Source organism: Apis cerana, linkage group LG8, assembly GCF_029169275.1.
Source record: "Apis cerana isolate GH-2021 linkage group LG8, AcerK_1.0, whole genome shotgun sequence".
In the NCBI taxonomy this organism is placed as follows: domain Eukaryota; kingdom Metazoa; phylum Arthropoda; class Insecta; order Hymenoptera; family Apidae; genus Apis; species Apis cerana.
Window position 1 is genome coordinate 6,358,107 of NC_083859.1, and position 24,112 is coordinate 6,382,218.

A 24,112-nucleotide genomic window follows, 5' to 3' on the forward strand; every position below is an offset into this window, starting at 1 on the left:
AAATCGCGCGAGATAATACTATTTTAAATGAACATTAATAAGGTTAAGATTCTAACAATCAATAAGAAATTTCTTAGTTCACAATTATCAAATATTATGAAAGGATTTAAAAAAATTCTATTTTGAGATTATTTTTTTTTTATAATATTAAAATTTAATATTATGAATTATATTTGATATTATATTCGAATAGCAAAAACTATATGATCAAAAACCACGTCACTTACCAATGTCATTTCAGAATTCTTTTCATAGTCATAACATATACTTCACTGATATATTCATAACATTCTAATAATATTTACTCATAATAATAATAACTATTTACTCATAATAATGTAATCACTTAAATCAGTTTATTTGTAGAAAATATAAATTTTTAATAAAGAAAACATAAAAAACCACGCTATATTTACGGCCCCGCGCAAAGTATAGTTCATTGTATTTAGTACTAACTTTAAAATTCATTATTGTGCAATTTTATAACTATACACAATATATTTTATATATATTTTATATATTTTATACTATATTATACACAAATTTATAAGCAGCAAATTTTTTAATTTACGAATATATTTATTTTTTATAATAAATTTATATGATCAATTATTAATTTACAAAATCGATTATTAATGAATTTCATAACAATCAATTGTTTATTAAATTATTGAAAATGCTTACAATTATTAAATTTATGATGTTATATAATTTTTATTTTAAATAAATTTTTTCATTCTATTTTTTCAATAAATTTCCAATAATAATATACTAACAATATTGAATACAAATTGCAATAGAATATGAATAATTTTATTAATTTTATTAATAATAAATAATTAACAATTAAAAAAAATTAATAATATTGTAAAAATTTATATAATATAAATAAATTTTTTTAATCAATATATTATATTTATTAACTTTAAAAATATTTTTTGTATAAATTGTATTAATATTATGTATGTATCTGGAATTATAAATATTGAATAAATAATCATCTTAATCAAAAAATTGTTTATTATATATTTATTATATATTTATTATATGTTTATGAATAATTATAAACTGAAATATATTGGATATTATAAATGATAGATATTAAAAAAAAATTGTTAAATGTTTTATTGAAAATATAAATTTTTAAAGTACTAATTGTTCTTTAGTAGTTAAACTATCTAATAAAATCTTTTCTATTGTAAGCGGATATTCTGAAAAAAAAATTTTTAATAACAAATTTAATAGATTATATTAATAAAATAATAATACATATTAATTTCTGAAAATATTTTACCTCGATTGTACCATGCATCATTACTTCCAGAATTTTTTCTTGCTGAATTAAGTGCATTATGAATTGCAATAGGTATCGCGTAACTCATACATAATGGTGGTTCACCAGTAGCTATGATTATTTAATAATTTATTAAGATTAATCAAATACATTGAAAATTACTATTAATAATTTTATCTTATCAATTAATTATAATTTAATATAATTAAAATTTAATTATAATATATAATTTTACCTTTTGAACGAAGAATACTTAATGGATTAGTAGTATTTCTACGGAAATAAACTCGAAAATCAACAGGAATATCCTTTGCACCTGGTGGTTTATAATTCTGCAAAAAAATTAAAAATATATATTTTTAATTTTTTTAAAAATTTTTTTTTTTAATACATATATATTAAATTAGACAAATTTAGAAACAATACCCAAGTTCTATAATTCGTTAGTTGACCAGTTTTCGGATCATAAATTAGCTGTTCGTACATCCAATATCCGAGACCCATTGTGAAAGCACCTTCCACTTGTCCCAAATCCAGTTCTGGATTCATACTTCTTCCAACATCTTCAATTAAATCTACTCTGTGTATAATATGTTGTCCGGTCAATACATCAATCTCAACTTCTGCTATAGTTGCCCCATATATTGGATATGATTTTATATCATCTTTTACAGTAAACCTAAATATACATGAATATATGTTATAAATATATTAATTAGAAAGCGAATTTAGCTATCAAATTATTATAAAACATACATGTATCGCGCACATAAATCAACATCTTTTAAGTGTGCTGTTAATACTAATTTTTGCCACGAAAAGTTTTTCAACTCCTTTTTAATAGGCTCTAATCTTTGAATTAGTTCTTTGCAAGCCATCATAGTTGCCTAAAGATATTAAAATACATATGTTTTAAATAGTATATAATATCGAATATTAATCGAATATATAATATTTTCGATTAATCCGCTCATCAATGTTAATTTGAAATATATTTTAAAAGATATTATTTTAAATAACTTTGTTAAATATAAATATTTTTTCTAATTTTTAAATTATTCGTAAAAGACTTTTGTAAAAAACTATTGCATTTTTCTAATCTGTATATGTGACATTTCAATCACTGAAGCATTCTCATAATCAATAATCATTAATAAAATCAGCGTTTAGCACGGAATTCGTCCTTTTTTCTAATTTGTGTTTTGCTCCGCCAATTTCATTATTCATAATTAGAAAACAAATTTATATAATAAATTCAGTTCAAATATTAAAATGCAAATCTTTTTATGCTTTGTGCAGTTCATACTGTCAGTAAATGTTAAAATGTAATTTAAATAACATACTGACAAATATATTGTTATGGATGCACATATAAGTTCAGAATTATAGTATTAAAAAATTTTGCAAATAACTCCTAAAGCCAATCATTGATTATGCTTTAAAAAAAATTCAAAATAAAGTCCTTTACAACATATTTCAAGCTTATTAAGAGAGAACTAATTGAAAAATTGATCATATTTTCTATATATATTATATATGATATATATAAGGTAATAATAAACTTAAACAAAGCTTACATATGCACAAGTCTCGCTGGTAACACTACCACCAGTAACAAAATTATTTGGAGATGTTAAATTATTACTTGCTTTTACAGTGATTAATGATAAGTCAATACCTAAAGTATGTGCTGCTACTTGAGCTACCTGTAATGAAAATTTTTTTTTATTAAAAATTTTTTTTATTATATATTTATTTATTATTATATTATATTATATTATATTATAAAAAAATTTAATTATGATATTTGATACCTTAGTATTAATTCCCTGACCAGACTCAATTCCTCCATGGGTAACAGAAACTGTGCCATCTCGTGCATAAATCGAAACAAGTGCATGAAACTGACCAAAAATAGTCAAAGGAAACATCATAGGTATCAAACTTATTCCTTTTTTCTTCCATCGATTTTCCTATAAATACAGATTTCATTATAATCAATATTTTATATTCCAATAAAATTATTAAAATTACTAATAAAATTATAATAAAAAATTAAATATTCTTACAGCATTAAAAATATCTACAGCTCTTTTTCTAATATCATAATCTGCATTCTGACATAGTTCTTCTATCATAGGTTGTAATATTTTTTTGTGATCCTCAATCATGTTTGCATATCTAACTTCTAATGGATCTTTTTCAACAGTTTTTGCTATGTGTTCCATTATGTTTTCTATTATAGCTATACCTTCTGTTGAACCTAAGAAAAAAAATTAAAATAAAATTAGAAAATTAAATTAAACTTTAATTTTAGAAAAATTATTTTTTTTTATTATTTTTTACTATTAATTAGAAATACCTGGAGCTCGACAAAAAGTATTAGAAGGCAAGTCAGTTTTAACTTCAAAGCCTTGATAAGTCCAAGTTGAGTAATCATAACAACTAAAATTTTTATAAAGAAGAATTTCTATATATGATTTTTTATTTATTATAATACATATTGATTTGAATTTATTAGAGCAATGAATTAGAAAACGTATTAGAAAAATAACTTCATTAACAATTTATTTCTTCAAGAATTATAATTTATATTATCATAAATTCATACCACATTATCATAATTTTTGAGATTTTATCTATATATATGGTCATAATAAAATGTATATCAATATGCTATTACTTATCTATATAAATTGCTTTTATAAATACATTGTGATATCGACATCTAAAATGCATAATAGATAAACTTTAACGAGCTAATGTAACTAATATAATTAATGTATTTATTCATAAAGAACTTATTGATATTTTGCAGATCTAAAAATAATTCATTTGTATAGTTATATATTTTAGATACCAACTAAATGTATCTATAATATATAAATAAGTAAGTAATAATTGCATATTGATATGTATACTGTCACGAAAATATATATATATATATGGATATAATTCAATGTAATAGTAGTAATCATTTTTATTAATATCTCAAAAACTATGATTCCAACTACTTTAAATATATCTTCATTTACTTTAAATATATCTCTAATTCGTTATTTCAGTAATTAAAATCATTTCTATATATTTACTTTTTCATTTGTTCTACAACTATAGGAGCATGAAATTCGTTAAAATTGGAACCACTGTTGCCCCAGTGTTTTGAATTCAAATATTGAATTTGACCGTCATTATTTATGCCAATTTCATATTCCTGACGAGTATCATATCGTTTTCCTATAGCGAGCATATTGCTTTCTATCGACATAATGAATCTAGCTGGTCGATTTAATTTATAGCATACTAAAGCACAAGCACAAGCAATTTGTGTAGCACGAGATATTTTTGCACCATAAGCACCTCCTAATCTCCTCACATTAATATTAATACTGTAAAATTAAAATTAGCAACTTTAAAAAACAATAAATTAAATAAACTCAACATTATATTTTGTATGTATTACCTATTATTTTTTATATTAAGACATTGAGCTATAGCTACTTGGGTGAGATCCATCCATTGAGTTGCAGCAAAAACGTCTATTCCATCCTCTATTGGCACACAAACACATGTTTGAGTTTCCATAGTAAAATGATATTGACTTCCATTTCTAAATGTTCCTTTTATTATATGTTTCACGTCATTTCCTATGATATTTAAATTTAATGAGTTCAAAAAAAATAATAATAAACAATAATATAAATTTAGAATAATAATATATTTATATTTATAATATAAAAAAATAATAAAAATATTATTTCTATAAAATTGTAATAGTATGTGAATGAATAATTGTGAAATGAAACACTTTATATAAACTTTATTCAAAATATTGTATTTGCACCTTTAGTTTGTGCAATGGAATTAGTTGATTCATATATTCTAGTATTATCATTTAATGCAAGTACATCTTCAATCGTCAATAATATTTTCTCTGGTATGAAATCAATATAGGAAACATTTACTATTTGAGCTGCTTGATTAGCAATTGTAAAAGTTGTAGCAACAATTACTCCGATTGGCTGTCCAGCATACTCAATATTTGTATCTACAAAAAGCTTAAAATATAAAAAATTAAGATAAGTTATAAATTTTGAATATTAAATTTTAAATAACATGTTTTTTTAATGATCTAACTTACTACTTCATCAAAGTTCAAGAATAGTAATTGAGAATTTGCTGGTATGAATACATTTTTTCCAGGAATATCTTTAGCTGTATAGAATGCTATTACTCCTTTCATTTTCTAGAAATATATATTCAAATTTATAAAAAAAATATATAATAAATATTATAAATTTAAAATTAAAAAATTAAAAATTAATGGTTTAAAAATGTTAAAATTTGCAAAATATTTAAATTTATTTAAATTTAATAAAAATACCAATGCTTCAGAAGCATCAATGTTCTTTATTTTTCCATTAGCTACTGTGGTAAGAACAAAAGCACAAAAAACTTCATTTGGAAATGGTGGAAAATCATTTGTATAATGTGCTTCACCCGATGTTTGATATATAGCTTCCATTTTTGGCAAAGGCTGATTCAAAGGCCATAGATTCTTATTTGTATCGTAATTTTGTTTTCCAGAAGACAATCCACGCTCTAAAATAGATCCACCACTGCGTAATATTGGATTCACATTTTCTGGTTTAATACTTAAAATAAACTATAAAAGAATTTGTTTCATATAAATATTTAATTATACTAGAAATTTCAATAATTTCTTATTCAAAAATACAAACTTTATAGAAAAGACCTTCTGCAAGTATTTTTCTAAATTTTGGAGAATAATCAGGCAAAACATAGTCAGGTTGTATCTCCGCATCTAATATATCCAAAGCTTGTTTAACTATGTTCTTTTCAAAGATGAATTTCCCGAATAAAAAATTTTCAGTTTTTGAAGCATGCAACTGGAAAAATTAATTTAATTCTTTTTTAAATCTATTTATTTATACCTTCCAATTTATTTTTATTATATTTAGTTTTTACTCACGAAATTTTTGTTTATTCCACCTATGATAATGTTTGGCTTCTCCAGTACTTTTCCACTTCCATCCAATTTAAACAAGAATGCTGCGTTTACAGCAGCATGAGCATTTTGTGATCGCGGCATTATCTAAGTTTAATTTCCTTGATGAAAATTATTATTCTAGATAATTCAATTACATAAAATAATAATATAAAAAGTATACTTTATAAGATCTGTATTCGTATTCCTCGCCAAGAGCTGGTAATATTATACTGTATATAATTTTGTGTTTCATATTACAGTTTAGAAATTCAAGTAATGTCATGGCAGTTTTCTTACCACCAGCTTCCACTAAAAAAATGAAATTATTCAATTTACATATCTAAATATTTAAAATATTTTTATTTGAATTCTTTTATTTACCTATATGTAATTGTGCCCCCGCAGTTTCCAAAATTAAAAATAAATCTGATGGAAATTCTCGATGCTCGTATTTAATCATTAAATTTCCTGCTAGAGATCCAATCTGTAATATAAAGTTTTTTATTTTTTTTATTTGTTTTATATTTATTACATATGCTTAATTGCATTTACCTACATTCCTTACAGGAACACTAGCAATTAAATCAATATGTTTAGCCAAATGTTGTAAATATTTAAATCCTGGTTCTTTTGAATATTTTTCAAAAGTTTCTATCGCTACAGTAAGGGTAACATTGCCTCCAATAGTTAAAGTATCATTATCTTTTCTTATATTACGCAAATCAGATATATCATTTATATCAATGATTATATCTGGTATTTCCGATCGATATACACCTATTATTTAGTAAAGAAGAATAAAGAAAAAAGGAAAATATATATTATTTATGTAATAAATAAAATTTAATAATATAAAATTAATATAAGTTATTATTAATTATAGTATATATACCATGTGCAGTATTGCCACCATGTAAAATGTAGCTCGCATTTGAATTCTTTTGAAATAATGCAAACAAATCATCAATTGATAAAATTTTATGAAACTCACTATTATCCAATTTCATATCAATTTTGTGTTCTGTTTTCTGAATGACTGTACAACAACAATTACAACTATTTTCATACAACGCACTAATTTTTTTACAAGTTTTTATATTAAATAATTCCTAATAAAAAAATTTTTTATTATAAAAAACTATTTTTCAATAAAAGATTCAAATAGAATATAATAAAAATATAAATAATGAATGATATTGAATGAAACATCTTTTTGAATAAATAAAATATCTAAATATGTAAATAAATATATATAAATAAATATTTTATATTTATATAAATAAATATAAAATATAATGTTTAAGAAAGTGATTAAGAAAAATTACTTATAATTGATATTATTAAAATTTCAAATATAGCTTAAATAATATGATATTATTTAATGTTGATATCTTGATTGACATACTTCAATATCTTGAATATCTTTAACAAGATTTTCCTCAGCATCATTGGCGAATGCTTTAAATGTATCTAAAATTGGTCGATAACCAGTACAACGACATATATTACTTCCAAAAGAATTTTCTATTTGCTTCATTGTTAAATTTTTTTTTTTTAAGAGACTAAAAAATGTGAAGTATATTAAATTTATTTGTGAGATTTTTATTAAAATAAAATATAAATACAAATTATACACATACCTGTACATATTCATTACCATTCCAGGTGAACAAAAACCACATTGAGAACCATTTTTTCCTGCTAATCCTGTTTGTAAAGTATGATAGCCATTTTTCTTATTACCCAAACCCTCAATTGTTTTTATGACCCATCTATGATGTAAAAAATGATATAAAATTAAATAATTTGAAATATTAGTGATATAAAAATAATAAATTCAGTAAATTACTTAGTTCTTAGACTTACCCATTGCAAATAAGAATTGGTACTAAACAAGAATTCACAGATATATCCTCATTCTTAACTTTTACTGATACAATACATGCACCACAACCTCCTTCAAGGCACATAGCTTTAGTTCCTCGTAATTTAGCATAATCTCGAATAAAGATATTTAGACTAGTATCAGGTGGAATATCTTCTTTTACTGAAAAAAATAATTATAATTATTGAATTGTTTTTATTCTATTTTTCAATTATTATAATTAATAAATACAAACCAATATAACTTTGTTCATTGATGATGAGTTGTATAATGTTCTTAGAATCCCTGAAATAATAATTATTACATTAATCAATAAATCAAGATATATATATATTTTTTTTATAAATAATTAAAAATTTTGATGCAAGATTTCATAATTCAAATTCATAATTCAATTTCAAAAATTTTCTTATCAATAATTATATTTTATTTTTAGATAAATAATAATAGATTATAATCTATTATTTTTATAAAATAAGAATCTTGGTAAAAAATAATTCAAAAATAATTCGAGATAATGCAAAAGAATTGAAAATATTTTAATCGAATGTTAAAAATTATTTATTCAAATTATACTGTATATTTATTGATAATAAGATTACTTTTTAAATTAATTATTTCAAATATATTTAAGTTCATGCAAATAATAATTTATGAAATCATATTCATTATTTTATAGTCAACATTTCAAATAATTTTTTATATTCGATTATATTAATATAAATATAATAAAATATAATATATATTCGATTTATGACAAAATAATAATTAATTGATTAATTGATTTAATACTTGATTTAAATTTGAGTTTGATAATAAATAAAAAAATAATTTGAATGTACATTATATTTTCCAAGTACGTGAAACTAAATTTGATATTTCTCTACAAATATTGAAAAAGTAACTTTTCCTCTGATGCATTATTTTTCTCTAAGAAATATAATTTAAGATTTAAAAATAATTCGATTTTAAAAATATTATTACTCATACGAAAAAAACGGACGGTAGTATATTATACAAAAAATGTATTCAAGTTATTCTTAACAATATATATATATATGCGTGTGAAAAAAATTTTCTTGGAATGAATATGGACCTAATTGAATGGATAATATATTCATAAAAATAGATAAATATTAATCAGAAATGGTTTATCTACAAATAAGATTTAATATAGAATATCGATGAATGAAAGATGGAAATCCTCTTGTTCTTGTTTTATGATCTAATGGTTTTTTTTAAACGTAAAAAGCATTTTAAATTCATCATAATCGATTAAAATGATTTTTATTTTACATTATTATTTCGATAAAATTAAAAATATTTTTCAAAAAGAAATTTTCAATAAGGAATAAAGATAATTTATCTTATAATATAATATATTACTCTTATTTAAAATTTGTAATATAAATAATATTTAATTATTTAAAAAAAATAAAAATAAAATTGTAAATAAAATCATATAATAATGAATAATTCCATATTAATTATATATTTAATTTAAATCAAATACATATAATGTTAAATATAAACGATAAAAAAATAAGTATATGATACTTATCAAATGAATGTACAAATTAAGTGAATATGCAAAAAAAAAAATTTAACATAAAAGAGATGATAATCTCTTATAAAAATATGCTTAATGAATGAAAATTGCATTATATATATATAATTACATTACAATGCAATTTCAAATCTTACATAATACATCAAAATTGACCTAGAATATTTAATAATGATAATTTGATTTCGCAATACTTAAAACTAAGTGGCTTCTTTATATGACTAGTAATTTTCCTTTTTTTATCTCGTAGTAATAAAGCAATACATCCAATCATAAAGCGATTTGAAAAAGAATATTTTGATAATGATTTTTTAATATCTCTCATGTATAATGATGTTTTATAATATCTGTCAAGTATCTAATGAAAAATATATGTAAATCATAAATTCAATTCCAGTTCTTTTTTTAATTTTTTTTTCTCATAACAATTATAACAATATATATATATATTATTTAAGATTATGAAATTGATTTTTTCATCAAAGGATAAACATATGCAAACACTAGGAACAAGTTTTATTTCATTTGTATACAATTCTGCAATGTTTCTAAATTTCGAAATGGATAATTATTTACAAAAAATTTGTTTCACTTCAACTTTAATAATAATTCGATGTATTTAATAATTTTATATTTAATTTTGTATTTAATAACAAAATTTGAAACTTTGTTTTATGGATTTTTAATTTATTTTTGCGTATTTGATATTATTTGGTAAATTAATAATAGCTGATATAAAATATCAGGAAATAAAAAATATTCTTTTTTAAAAACAAGAACTTTTTATCTACAGTCCTAATAAATCTGAAAATTTGAATTTGATAATTTATTTATTAAAAATTATCGATAAATAAAAAAACGAAAAAAATTATTTTTCAATTTGTTTTCAAAGTGAATGTTTTAATGGAACCAACAAAGTATATTCATAGATATAATATAATAATATGTACGAAAAATATTTTATAGAATATATATTTTATAAATATTTATATAGAATACATATATATTTTTACAGAATAATATACATAATCGGGTAATGATTTTACATAAAAAAAAAAAAGAAAATTTGATATAAATTTGATATAATTCTTTTATTGGAACGTTTTTTGTTTCTTAAATTGATTTTAAAAATCTGTCAAATATTAATATCCTAATTAATCTGCATTAATTTCAAAGAAATTTATAATATTGTGTTTTATTCTATAGATATATACATAAAAACAATAATTATTTTTATAATTATGTTTATATATAAAAGATATATTTCATTATTTATGTAATGTATATTTTTTATTTATGATATTATTTTTATTATTCATAACATTGATTTAGTCTAATCTGCATTTGTATAAATGTAAAAAAACTAATTTTATTTATAATATATTTATTCATCATCAACTGTATAATCTAATATCAATGATAATTATATTAGAATTTGAATTTGATATTAAAATTTTAAATTATTATGTGAATTTTTTATGTAAATGATATAAATTTTAATTTTTTAGCATTACATATCATACTTTTAAAATTAAATTTTCACATTAAATTATTATACATAGATAAGTATGTTAATGATAACGAAGAAAAATTGAAATGAATGAATGAATAAAAAAATTTATCGAATTATAAAATGTATTATTATAAGATATATAACCAATGATTTATTGATTTGTCTAAAATGAAAAAATATTTATTTTAAATGTTCGAATATTATATTTATTTTGATATTTATAAAATAATAGATTATATTTAAAAATCGACTTTATCAAAAAAATAAAAAAGATAAAATTTAAACCATTAATGCAAATATATAGAATAAATATTTTTATAGAAATCATAATATTATTTTATTATTACACAATAGTGCGTAAATAACTCAAAAGAAATATTTCAATCCTCTAAATTTAGATCAAGTTGATATTTTCATCGACTTTTCAATCATTATTTTTAAAATTTTTAATTCATATCTGTGATCTTATTTAGAATCATTTTTCAATTTTGAAAAATCAGAAAAAATAATACATACAAAAGATAATGAAGAAGAATCACAAAAAAAAATCTGATTGATGATGCGAATATATTTGAAAAACTTTTGAAAATTATTATCGAAAAAATTATTTTAACTGAGAGATACTATGTTGAAAGTGAAAGTTACTCTCGTTCTTATTAAAAAGCTATTTATAAAAAAAAAAATTCTTGAAAAAAACTTTTGAGAATTTTATCTTTAATATATTTACATATTTTTAATAAAAATAATTTTCCGAAGAAAATAATTAAAACAAACAGAATGCAACTTTCTTTGAGTTATATCAGTAATAGTTATAATTTTGAACAAGGAATATCTTCAGGTTTCGTATATGATATATATAATATACCAATTGTTCTTAAGTAAGGCTACCTAAATACATATGTATTTCAATTGTATTTCTTTCAATTGTAATATTTCTAAAAGTATTTTATATGCATGATCTATTTATTGTAAAAAATATATCTTTCAAGATCTTCTTTCTTTTTCCAGAGTTTTTTAGATTGATGTTTGCACACAAATGAATATTTATTTTTATTCCATCATTCATAACATCATGGATTTAAATGAGTTTTAATAATCTTATAAATCTTATAACTTTATAACCTTATAAACATGAAATAATAACATGAATAATTATTAAATAAATTGGCAATGACAAATTGTAAAATCATTAATTTTTAAAAAAACATTCATAAAAAAGAAGTATATATAGATAATAACATTTCGAAGAATCGAGAGAAAAAAGTCGACGATTTTAAAAAAAATTTTATTCTAAATTTTTATTTAGATAATAATAAACATAGTCAATTCCGTAGATATTAAATATTTTAATTATTAAAGAAGAAAATTTGGTATTAATATTGCATTAGTATTAATAAAGCATTAATCTTTTTAAGAAAACCATATAATAAATTTACATCTCTTTTTAAAATATAAATTTTTTTTATATTTTTATTTTATTAATAATAATTAATTTTTATTAATTAATAACTCTTTAAAATATTAAAATAAAAATATTATAAAGTTATATAAAATATAATAGTAAGTACATGTAACAAATAAATGTAAATATTTAAATAAAAATATCAATAAATAATATTTCGGTTTTTTCTATTAGTTAAGAATTAATTTTTTCCATTGAATTTTTATTTTATTTTAATTTTTTAAGCTGTCACATTTATTTTAATTGATTTATTTTTTAAGTAGATTATATTGCGACGTTTTTAGTTTTATGTTTAGTAATTTCGATATCGCTAACAAAAAAACAGTATACGCAATAAATGCAAAGTTAAAAATTGTTATACAATGTTAATCAATTTCATGAACGATAATCAGTTTTAATAATTATCAATTTTAAAAAGTCATGAATCATTTAACAATATATTTTTTTCAACTGTTATTTTCAACTATGTTAAATAATATACTACTTTGCTAGATAACAATACCAAGATATTTTTCTTAGAAGCATAAATAGAATATGATTACAAGAGCTGTCTATTTCATAGCATTCATTAAGTAATCATTATATTGTAAAAAATTATATAAGTGCACACAAATACATAAATTCCTTTAAATATGATTGTATTGTATACGAATTAAGTAGAAATGAAAAAATGTTTCAAATGAAAATTGCATAGTATCGATAAAAACATATTATAATTATAATTTGATTTTAAAATAATATTGAACTCTATGAAAGATATTAAATTTCTAAATAGAATCTTATTTTATCTTTATTATTCTTCTTTCTAATCATTTTTTATTCTTATAAATTAATATTGAAATATATTCAAAATATATATATAAAATATTTTTCATCTTTAAATTATTAATTTTTAAAAGTCAATATACAAACGTGATATTTTGATAAATATGAATTTATAAGAAATATGTAATTTCATTAAGATAATAGCACTTCCATATTATATATCAACAATAAGAAATTAATTAGATAAAAATTTTCGAAATAAATTTTCGAATTAAACATGAAATAATTAAAATGTTAAAAATATATAAAGATTTATGACTTTTTTTTATCTCTCATATTTTTCGAATCTTTTATTTTACGAACGAGTTTAAATAAAAAAGTAAAAATAATTATATATGTAAATATAAATTAAATTGATATAAAATAAATAAGAAAATATTTTTAATAATAATTTATGATGGAATGTTGCAAAATTGCAAAATGATTTGAGCAAAAGAATGATTAATTAATTCTATAATCCTGATGCGATTATAAAAATACATAGGAATATATATTATAATATTATGTAAGACACATTTATAAATATAATCAAATCATACTTTGTTATCAATCAGTAAAAAATAAGCATATCTCTTTTGCCTTTAATCTTTCATATTAAATATTTTTCTAACTCTGCATTTCGGGATTCATGAAAATTTACAAATTTTTTTAAATATTTTCAATTTTTAATTTTTTTCAATTTTAAAATAAAGTTATTTTAAGTATACAATAAAAAGAAATATTTACTTACATAAAAACATCTATAACCTTTAAAACTCTAAGCAAAGACTTTAAAAAAAATTTAATTCTTATTAAATATTCTTTGCAATAAATAAATTTAATATTATTGCATAAATAATACTTTTAATATTTTAATATTATTTATTAAAAAAAATATATAAAAAATATTTTTATAGCTATTATTATTATATACATAACAAATAAAATTTCATTATCGACTTGAAAATAATTTAATTGAATAGTACTTATTTATTCACATTTATATAAGTTTATATTTTTGATATTTTATTTCCTTATCTAAATTTCTTTCACTACAGATATTCACTAAACGTACAAGAGAACCTTAAATTTATTTTTGTTCAAAGTTTATTTATTTATTTTTCTTTGAAAAATGCATTTTTCTATTATAATTAAAATTAAGTAATTCAATTTAGTACAACTCAAAAAAACAACATTGTAAGTTTAAATTAAAAAATAGGAAAAAAAATGAATGAAACAACAATACCAAATAATGAATTCATTATATTAAATAATACATTTCTCGTTATGACTATTAAATATAAAGTTATATAAAAATAAAAACAAATTTTATAAAATTATTCCTTTATAAAATTTTTAGCAATAATTAATAACAATATTACAACATAATTATTGTAATAGAAAATAATAAAATAACGTACCTAATATTTTCCTGAACGGAGGTCATCTTTTACAAATGTTATAAAGCAAGAAACGTAAAAGTCGAACCGTTCTTGGGAATGGCACACGATACAATCATCGTACATCGTTCGTTAGAATGTTGATTGAAGTTATCTTACTCAGCTTTAATGCAATTGTTGCAATTGTGTGTGTTTTACAACGTAAGTCTCCCACTACCTGTAAGAAAATAGTTGCAAAAAATCTTTTTTTAATAATATTTTTTAAATATTATTTAAATTATTATTTCTTTTTAATTATTTACATTTTTCATGTATGAATCTTTACGAATTAAGAATATTTTTTATTAATTTTTTCATTGATTAAAAATAATTTGATATTTTTCTTTCTATTATTATTAAATGATAAAGTAATCTTAAAACTATTATATAATTAGAAAAATTAATTAAACTTAAATATTTAAAAATAAAATAAATAAATATTTCTTATGGTTGAAAAATAGACACGAATGATAATTTCAATAAATACTCTATTAAACGTCATTCATGCGTTACATAATAATCGTTTACAACATATATTTATAGCGCATAATGATATTAATGACAATTAATACAAATTAACTATAAATAATAATATCTCAACACATATTTTACTCGATATATATTTTCTCTTTGAATTAACGCAGGTGAATTGTGACTATATTAAAAAGAGACTTTTTAACAGAAGATAAAACAAAAAAAACAAGATATATAATATGGCATATTAGAATATCTCATCAAGATAATAAGAAAAAATAGCGATTTTTTTCCGTGTTTCTATAGATTCTCTAGTTTGTTACCAATATACTGATTCGGTCGAACTCGTTAATTCTCTCTCTCTCTCTCTCTCTCTCTCTCTCTCTCTCTCTCGCTCTCTCTCTCTCTCTCTCTCTCTCTCTCTCTCTCTCTCTCTCTCTCTCTCTCTCTCTCTCTCTCTCTCTCTCTCTCTCTCTCTCTCTCTCTCTCTCTCTCTCTCTCTCTCTCTCTCTCTCTCTCTCTCTCTCTCTCTCTCTCTCTCTCTCATTAGTTTCTCTTCAAACAAAATATTTACGCTAAAAGCTAGCGATTTAACATATGTTTCTGCAGAATAACATTTTTAACACGTTCAGTGTCCTCTACTAATTAAATTTTTACTATTGTCTATAATAAACAATTTATATTTTATAATTATTAATTAAATATTAATTCACAATCGAATAGAATGGACTCTTCTATAGAAGAAATTAATGATATGTACATTTCATCTAACTAAATAGCTAAATATATTTACAATAATTCTGAATAGATTTTTACTCCTGTTTAGGAATAAACTGTACACTTGAAAATTATAAATAGGATATAGAATTATTAAATAATAAGTTGAACTTATTGTTTTCTTAAAATTTTATCGTTTACTATTTCATCTAACAGATAAATGCTGAAAATAAAATATGCAACTTTTACTCTCTATTACATTGCTCAAAATAACTAAATTAATAATAATAATGATAATAACGATGATGATAATGACGACGATGACAATGACGATGATAATGATGATGATAATGATAATAAGTTATTAGTATAAAAGAAAATAGTGCTATATTTTTAATGAATATATAATTTACATAGCATTTGAGTATCATTTTGAGCTGTATCCACTCTATCAATTGTAAATCAGAACACTAGTGGACCCTTTTCAGTCAATCAGTAATCATTAATAATGTATACAATATACTTTATAAAGTTAATATATTGTAAAAAAGAAGAAGTTAGCAGATAGAATTCTTCCATAACACTGAACGTGTTAATGGCTGATCAATCAGAAATATTCATACAATGCGCTCTCTCTCTCTCTCTCTCTCTCTCTCTCTCTCTCTCTCTCTCTCTCTCTCTCTCTCTCTCTCTCTCTCTCTCTCTCTCTCTCTCTCTCTCTCTCTCTCTCTCTCTCTCTCTCTCTCTCTCTCTCTCTCTCTCTCTCTCTCTCTCTCTCTCTCTCTCTCTCTCTCTCTCTCTCTCTCTCTCTCTCTCTCTCTCTCTCTCTCTCTCTCTCTCTCTCTCTCTCTCTCTCTCTCTCTCTCTCTCTCTCTCTCTCTCTCTCTCTAAAAATTGCATCATTTTTTGCTAACTTAGACACAGAAGATTTAGATAGATTACTACTGCTCTATAATTTTCGATAAAATATGTGTTATATATGTATATGTAATATTGTCCTGTTAAACTTGATCACCAATAAGTTTCCACGAAGATTTATTTGTATTTTAGAATAAAAATAGTAAATATTGTTCTAAATTTTCTTGTCATTTAATGGATTTCAAGAGACTTATGTATGAAAAGATCAACTTGCACTCTTTTCGTTGTTTTCAAATCTAAAAAAGAAAAAAAGTAAAAAAATAAAAATTTGTATTTTTTTCCTCGATTGATGATATAATACAATTTTTGAATGACTTTGAACAAATTCGAAATAATGAGTTTCTATATTATCATGTTTTCTATTTTTTTTTTGTATGAAATGAAATCTCAATAAGTTTAACTTTAGTAAATCTTTTGTTTTTACTATTGTTCAAAAATATCTTTATTAATTATAATTATATTATAATATACATTAAATTTTTTATAGTTTATATATTTCTTTTTTACAAATATTTCTTTTTCCTCTTCTTTTCTGAATTAAGAAAATAATCATGAAAAAATTTTTTTATTGTGTTGTTTGAATTTGTTTTTTCTAAAAATAAAATCTTATTATTTCAAATCTTTTTTTTACTTCCCAAAAATAATAACATTATTTCTAATATATTTTTAAAGAAAATTTTTTAATATTATATAAAACGCAAAAATTGCTTTCTTAAACTTAATGGTGATCAGTTTTTCTCACATGATCCATAATCATTAATTGAACATGTATTGTATGATCTAATCTTCTATGGCCATTACTTCTGCCAACTCCTAGAACCATATTATATGAAAACATCTAAATTAAATAAGTCACAGACATGAATTTCATATCAGGAATGCATAAATTCCTAAAACAATAATATTTGGAGAATTGGAAATCTTTACTCATCGTTTAAAAGAGATTTGCTTGAAATCTTCAAATCAATATAATAAATCTGTCATTTGTTATATTGATATTTTAATATTTTGCATATTTTTAATCTTGTGCAGTCCAAAATTTGTAAAATATTTATGCATTCCTAATCTTTTAAAATCCAATATTTTAAACTAACTTTTTCATATTTTCAACAATTCACATTTTCTTTCTTTTCTTTTGCAATTATAACCAATATTCCAATTTTGATCAAAAAGTTTCTGCTGCGCTGGAAACAGCTACATTTTACTTACTTGCAAATAAAATTTTAACTATTATTTGAAATTTAACATTTAATGGGAATGTTTCATTGAAGTTTATAAAAATTTGAAAAATCTTACCAGAATGTTTTAGATTATTTAAAATTTTGCAAATAAAGCGAAAATCAATAAATCATTATTAATTGCAAAAGTGATTTAAATCAATATCAAAGAGACTATAAAACATTTTTGCTTCATTTCCAGTTTCTTTAAATTCTTCTTTAATCATGTTTTCTCTAATCACGAACACCGTTCGAATCAGTTATGAAAAGAATTTATAAGAATATAATATGTCACAAGAAATAATATTAAAAAATTTCAATTTCGATATATTTTACAGCTTTTTTTTCTTTTTGCTTAGATTACCATGCAGCCTTTGGGAATTGCAATACCAAATAAGAATATTTATCTCTAGAATATATATTGGTAATATATTGGAAATATTATTTATGGAGATAGCTGCACGTGCCAAGGGGATAAAATAAATCCCAAATTAGACCTTAGAACAGGAATTATTGACTATATTAATAGTACCATACTGAATCCGCGTAAATTCGCGTGTTACATTCATCATAATTTATCGCATGAGTATCATAATCTTAACTTGCATATATAGTTTGTTTTATCTAATTAAGACAGTTCGGAACGGTATAGATAAAGAACATTAGTGACATCACCTAATATTCTATTTTACTTTTCATTCATGCACATTTTTCATTCTTTCTTGTTCACTATATATATTGTTATTTAATATTTAATACTTTAATAAAGAATATATTGTAACTGCTTCAGCGCCCTGAGTCGAAATAAAAATATATATCGGTAAAGATAGTACAAAAAAAGTGAAACTGAGAGCGACATAGATACGCTGTTATTAAAATTATATCATATACACACACGCATACATACATATATATATATATATATATACGCGCGCGCGCGCGCGCGCGCATATATACAATTTTTTCTTCAAATAATATTTATATTTTCAACGTTGTATATTTTCGCGCGAATTCTGAAATATAATAGTACATATACATCTGCACAATACATATGTACACATGTATACGTAGCACAGATAATTTTATTTTATTATATCTTTACTATAAATACATCATAATATATGCATCAGCCAAATATAATTTTCATGATGTATGTACGTTTAGAATTATCATGATGAAAACCTCATCGATAATGTTACTATATTAAAAAGAAAAATGATATTTTCAAAAAATGATTCAAACTTGATACATCTTTTAATATGTATAAAGCTTGCACGGAATTATTTTGAACTTCCTATTTTTTTAAGAAAACTCCTTTTTCATTCATTTTTCATTCATTCATCTTTTCTTTCATGTGCATATTCTCAGGAGCTTTTCTATAAATTCCTTCTTGAATTGAAAAACACTACATATTGATGCAATACTATCACAGTCAACTTTTACGGAATAGTTGCATCTACGTATCTCATGGAATTCTAAACGTAATACGGTTTGTAATTTTTTTTTGTAATTTTGTCGAAGTTCTCTATTTTTTATTTTTGTATTACTTTACTCGCATCGCAAAAAATAGGAAGGAGAGAAGGCTGAAACTACATGTATTTTTTTAAGGCCACTGCCATAATTTGAGTAAATCTGTATGTGATTATACCCAATTAGCAGTAAATATATATATATATTAAATATAATATATATATATATATATATTTGTCGGCACCGTTGCATTTCCCACAGGACGATCCAACGATAAGCTTCAATATTCTTCTTTTTCTTTACGCGTGCCGATTCGTTACAAATGACAGAATAACGAGAGCAAGCAGGGCACATTTCCTAGGCATATTACATGATATTTACAAAGTTGTTTCATTTGTTTGGTTCCAATAAAAACTCCTGTAAAAAGAAAAAGAATCATTTTTTATGAATAAACTATAAAAATGATCATTAATGAAAAATATAAAAGTTTAACAAATTACGTTTTCCGTTATAAATATTACTTTTTATATTATTATTTTTGTCCAATATTATTATTTTGTATTCCAGTTATTCACGAACAAAATTGTTTCATTTAACTAAAAACTTAAATAATGTATTCATTTATTATTTGGATAGACAAATAATACGTCTTTTTAATTTTATCATAAAATTGAATTATTGTCTGACAAAATTTCAGTCATTGGTCATCAATCATTTTGTGAATGTAAATATGTAATATTAATTATTACCATTGGAAATTGTTACCATTTGTAAATAAGCCTGATGAATAAATTTCAAATTATGCATTATTATATACATATCTTATTCAAAACAAAATCTGTTAAAAAATTATTAAATATTTATAATCAAAGCTTCTATTGTTTTATAGACTTATACATAATCATGCTATATTATATATTAATCACAAATATATGTTGACAGTTAATTATATTCTCATATGTATAATTTTATTACTTCTGAAAAAAAAATTTTTCAAAATAACATTACCAAATCAATACATTTTTCTGTTCATTCGCAAACTGAAAATTCATAAAATTTAAAAAATGGGAATGTGAAAAGGCAAAATTTATAAATATTTTAAGTATTCAATTAAATAATGTTTTACTTAATTAAAATCATAATCCATATTTTATTACTGATAATTTTCTTTTCACAAGGAGATATCAAATAGATACCTAATTTGTTCACAGGGCACCAAATGGATCAAGTTGGACTTGATTATTTTGTGGTTGCGCAATATTCTGTTGTGGTTGCTGTTGTGGTTGCTGCTGAAGGTTAGTACTCATCATTGAATTTGAACTAGACATCATCATTGGTGCAGCTCCTCCTGTGACCATCATGTTACCAGGACCACCAGATATTGTGCTCATCATAGGTCTTATGCCTTGCATACTTTGCATGCCTATTGGCACACCTTGCATTCCCTAAGGACACCAGAAATCCGATTGGTCAGATAATTTATATTTCTTACTATTTCAATCCAAATATTTTCATAATAATGTTTCCTTTAATAATGCTTCTAACAAATAATTATTTGTATTCAAATTAAACCAAAATATATGGAGTTTATTATAGCCATTCTGAAAATATATGTTTTAATATATCATATATTAAGGAATCCAAGTCATATATATAATATATATATAATATATGACTTGGATTCCTATAATTTGTGAGATTTTGTTATGTATTTTTGTATCATTTTAGAATAACAAAATTATATATATTTATATATAATAATATATTTACATTTTTACAAATGAATATCATATACAATATTAATAAAAATTATATTTATAATATAATAGTGTATTACATTCCATATACAATATCATATACATAGTGTATATACATTCCATATACAATGGTTAAATAATATATGAAAAAATATAAAGACAATTTTTCCTAAAAAATTAATTTAAATTAATCACATAAATGCATCACATATATTAATTAATGCAAAGCAGGGAAATATAAAGGATATAATATACAATAGAATATACAATACAATGATTATAAGTTTTAATCTTTGTAATAGCTACTATCTAATAATTATCTAATAATATTTTTTTACAGAAAATTAATTAATAACGACATCAATTATATATGCAATAAAATATATGTATATATATACATATATTTTTTACATATATATATGTAAAATAAAATCTACAAATCAAGCAATACATTTGTTCCATTACAATTTTTTAACAATTCAACTTACCAATGATGTAGGATGAGGAGGAAAGCCCAGAGTTGTTGAAGGAAGTTGCGTCATTCCTTGTCCCTGTAACAACAGGTAGCATGCCATATGCCATACATGCATTGTACAGCTAAGTGTATGAATCAATAATCATGTTCACTATATTTTAATATCTATTTTTTTTATACTAACATTATAATAATTGTTTACAATTTATTTTAATTTAAAAATAATTTAGAATTTGTAATTTATATTTTAAAAAGTTAGCATCTATTTATTAATGTTTATTTATATTATGATAATGATATTTGAATATAAAATATCTTACAATCAAACATGTAATATGAAAACAGAATATAGTACATATAGAAAAAGAATAAGTGTTTATCAGTATTGTTAGATAAAAATAAGTGTATAATTATTGTTTATATATAAGCTTATTGAACGATAAAGCAAGCGTGCGACGACTATAATCAAAGATCATAAGTGTTGGAAATTATTAATATTTTGTTTTGTACTTATAAAAATACTTATAAAAAACTTATAAAAATATAATATTAATTACGATTATATTGCAAAATAGAAATTATTTATAATCCGCTAACAATTAAAAATAGCATGCTGATAATAGTTCGATATCAAAATAAATAAGAATATTATGTTATAATACTAAGAGTCATAATAGTCTGATGGCAAAAATATCATGTTCAACCACGTGCTGATAATGACCTTATAGTTTAAAAGTTGATCAATCGTTGAACTTACCATTGGACGATATCCAGCGCCAGTTGTAGCTGCCATAGGTTGCGGTGTCCATCCTCCAGCTGAGCCACCAGTTTTGGCAGCATTTTTAGGTGAATTCCATTGCATACCTCTAAAAAGAAATAAAAGAAATCATCATTATATAAGTAAAAACCAAAATTTAATGTTCCATGTTCAAAGAAAAGTAACAATAAAATATTATAATAATAAAAAATAATCGTGATCTTACTTGACTTGTTGCTGAGCACTTTTGTTGATGGTCAAATTTTGAGCAAGGCTAGCAAGACTGCTGTCCAAATCTCCAGTCAGAACTTTACCAGTAGACGCTGCATTCTGTTGTTGTCCTGTTACTGAAATATCATTATCTCCAGCTACAGTGGTAGGTATTAGAACTATACTCAAAACATCAAAACCTAAGTAACATCTAGATCAGCCAAAGCTCCAAAAAGCATAACTCAAAATTACGCGTTTTTATTGCATTAAACGACACAAATAAGAAATGTATTTCTAGACATAGAAAAAAGGATAATTTCAATAAAAATAATAACATACAATTATCTATGATTACTCGAAATAAATATATATTGAATAAAATAAAAGATATATATAATTAAATACAGTATTGTTCTAAAATAAATATATTCTTATTTCTATTTCTTTATTTGAAATCGATCATAAAATAAAAAAGATTTGAAAATGAGAAAAAGTTCGAGGAAAATTCGAGAAACTAAAAATCTTATTATTCTATTTTTTTTATAAAGAATATTATTATTATCGATTCATATTAAAATATCTCTTCAATTGTTTTTCTTATTTTTTCAATTTAAAAACAAAAATAAGCTGAATAATATATGTAATAAATATATATAAATATATAATCCATAATAAATCTGGCTGATTCTGAGCGATGTTTATTTCAAAACAATATTGTATATATATTTTTTTAATATATTCTATGAATATTATGTTGTATACATCATTTTCTATACATTAATGATAAGACTAAAAAACAATAAATTTAAAAGAAATAGAAGAAGTAGATGAAATAGAAATGATTATATAATTCAAAAATAAATTCGAATTATTATATTTAGTATTATTTTAGATCATAAAATTTTTAATAATTTGATTTAATAAATAATATTGTAATAATTAAGTAAAATATTAAAAAATATATTTTTTTGTTTCAATAATAATTAAATCATTATCGATGTAATAGATTATAGGCAATAATATATAATAATAATAATAAATTCGTCATAAGTAATAACAATTTGTGATCATATATTCAAGCAATATTGTATATAAAAAAAAAGCTGTGCTTTTTACTAAATGAATATACAAATATATAATTA

General features: G+C 21.7%; 1 protein-coding gene and 1 long non-coding RNA gene across 31 annotated transcripts in view; one reads left to right on the forward strand and one right to left on the reverse strand.

Moving 5' to 3' along the window:
• Nucleotides 1-1,002: 1,002 nt before the first annotated feature.
• Nucleotides 1,003-24,112, reverse strand: part of LOC107992596 (phosphatidylinositol-binding clathrin assembly protein LAP) — a 39,238-nt gene continuing 16,128 nt past the window's right edge. For 17 of the 30 annotated variants that reach the window (XM_062078290.1, XM_062078277.1, XM_062078295.1 and 14 more), the window contains 5 exons: nucleotides 22,987-23,107; nucleotides 22,761-22,869; nucleotides 22,017-22,079; nucleotides 20,968-21,216; nucleotides 15,447-20,188 (listed from right to left, as the gene is read on the reverse strand). In XM_062078290.1, the coding sequence (XP_061934274.1) occupies nucleotides 20,977-21,216; nucleotides 22,017-22,079; nucleotides 22,761-22,869; nucleotides 22,987-23,107 (533 nt within the window). In that variant the 3' untranslated portion in view covers nucleotides 15,447-20,188; nucleotides 20,968-20,976. Of the gene's footprint in view, nucleotides 1,212-1,294; nucleotides 1,406-1,529; nucleotides 1,627-1,720; nucleotides 1,974-2,050; nucleotides 2,182-2,871; nucleotides 3,001-3,108; nucleotides 3,268-3,363; nucleotides 3,558-3,656; nucleotides 3,740-4,386; nucleotides 4,684-4,757; nucleotides 4,942-5,138; nucleotides 5,353-5,435; nucleotides 5,541-5,678; nucleotides 5,961-6,036; nucleotides 6,205-6,287; nucleotides 6,411-6,486; nucleotides 6,615-6,686; nucleotides 6,790-6,861; nucleotides 7,083-7,197; nucleotides 7,415-7,710; nucleotides 7,868-7,945; nucleotides 8,078-8,171; nucleotides 8,353-8,425; nucleotides 8,476-14,957; nucleotides 15,154-15,238; nucleotides 20,189-20,271; nucleotides 20,370-20,901; nucleotides 21,217-22,016; nucleotides 22,080-22,760; nucleotides 22,870-22,986; nucleotides 23,108-24,112 lie in introns of those variants that run through there. The other 13 variants (XM_062078296.1, XM_062078281.1, XM_062078293.1 and 10 more) reach the window with 4 other exon arrangements.
• LOC133666565 (uncharacterized) lies at nucleotides 21,109-23,350 on the forward strand. Its single transcript, XR_009830884.1, has 2 exons — nucleotides 21,109-21,240; nucleotides 21,869-23,350. It is a non-coding gene; the product is annotated as an uncharacterized LOC133666565 (long non-coding RNA).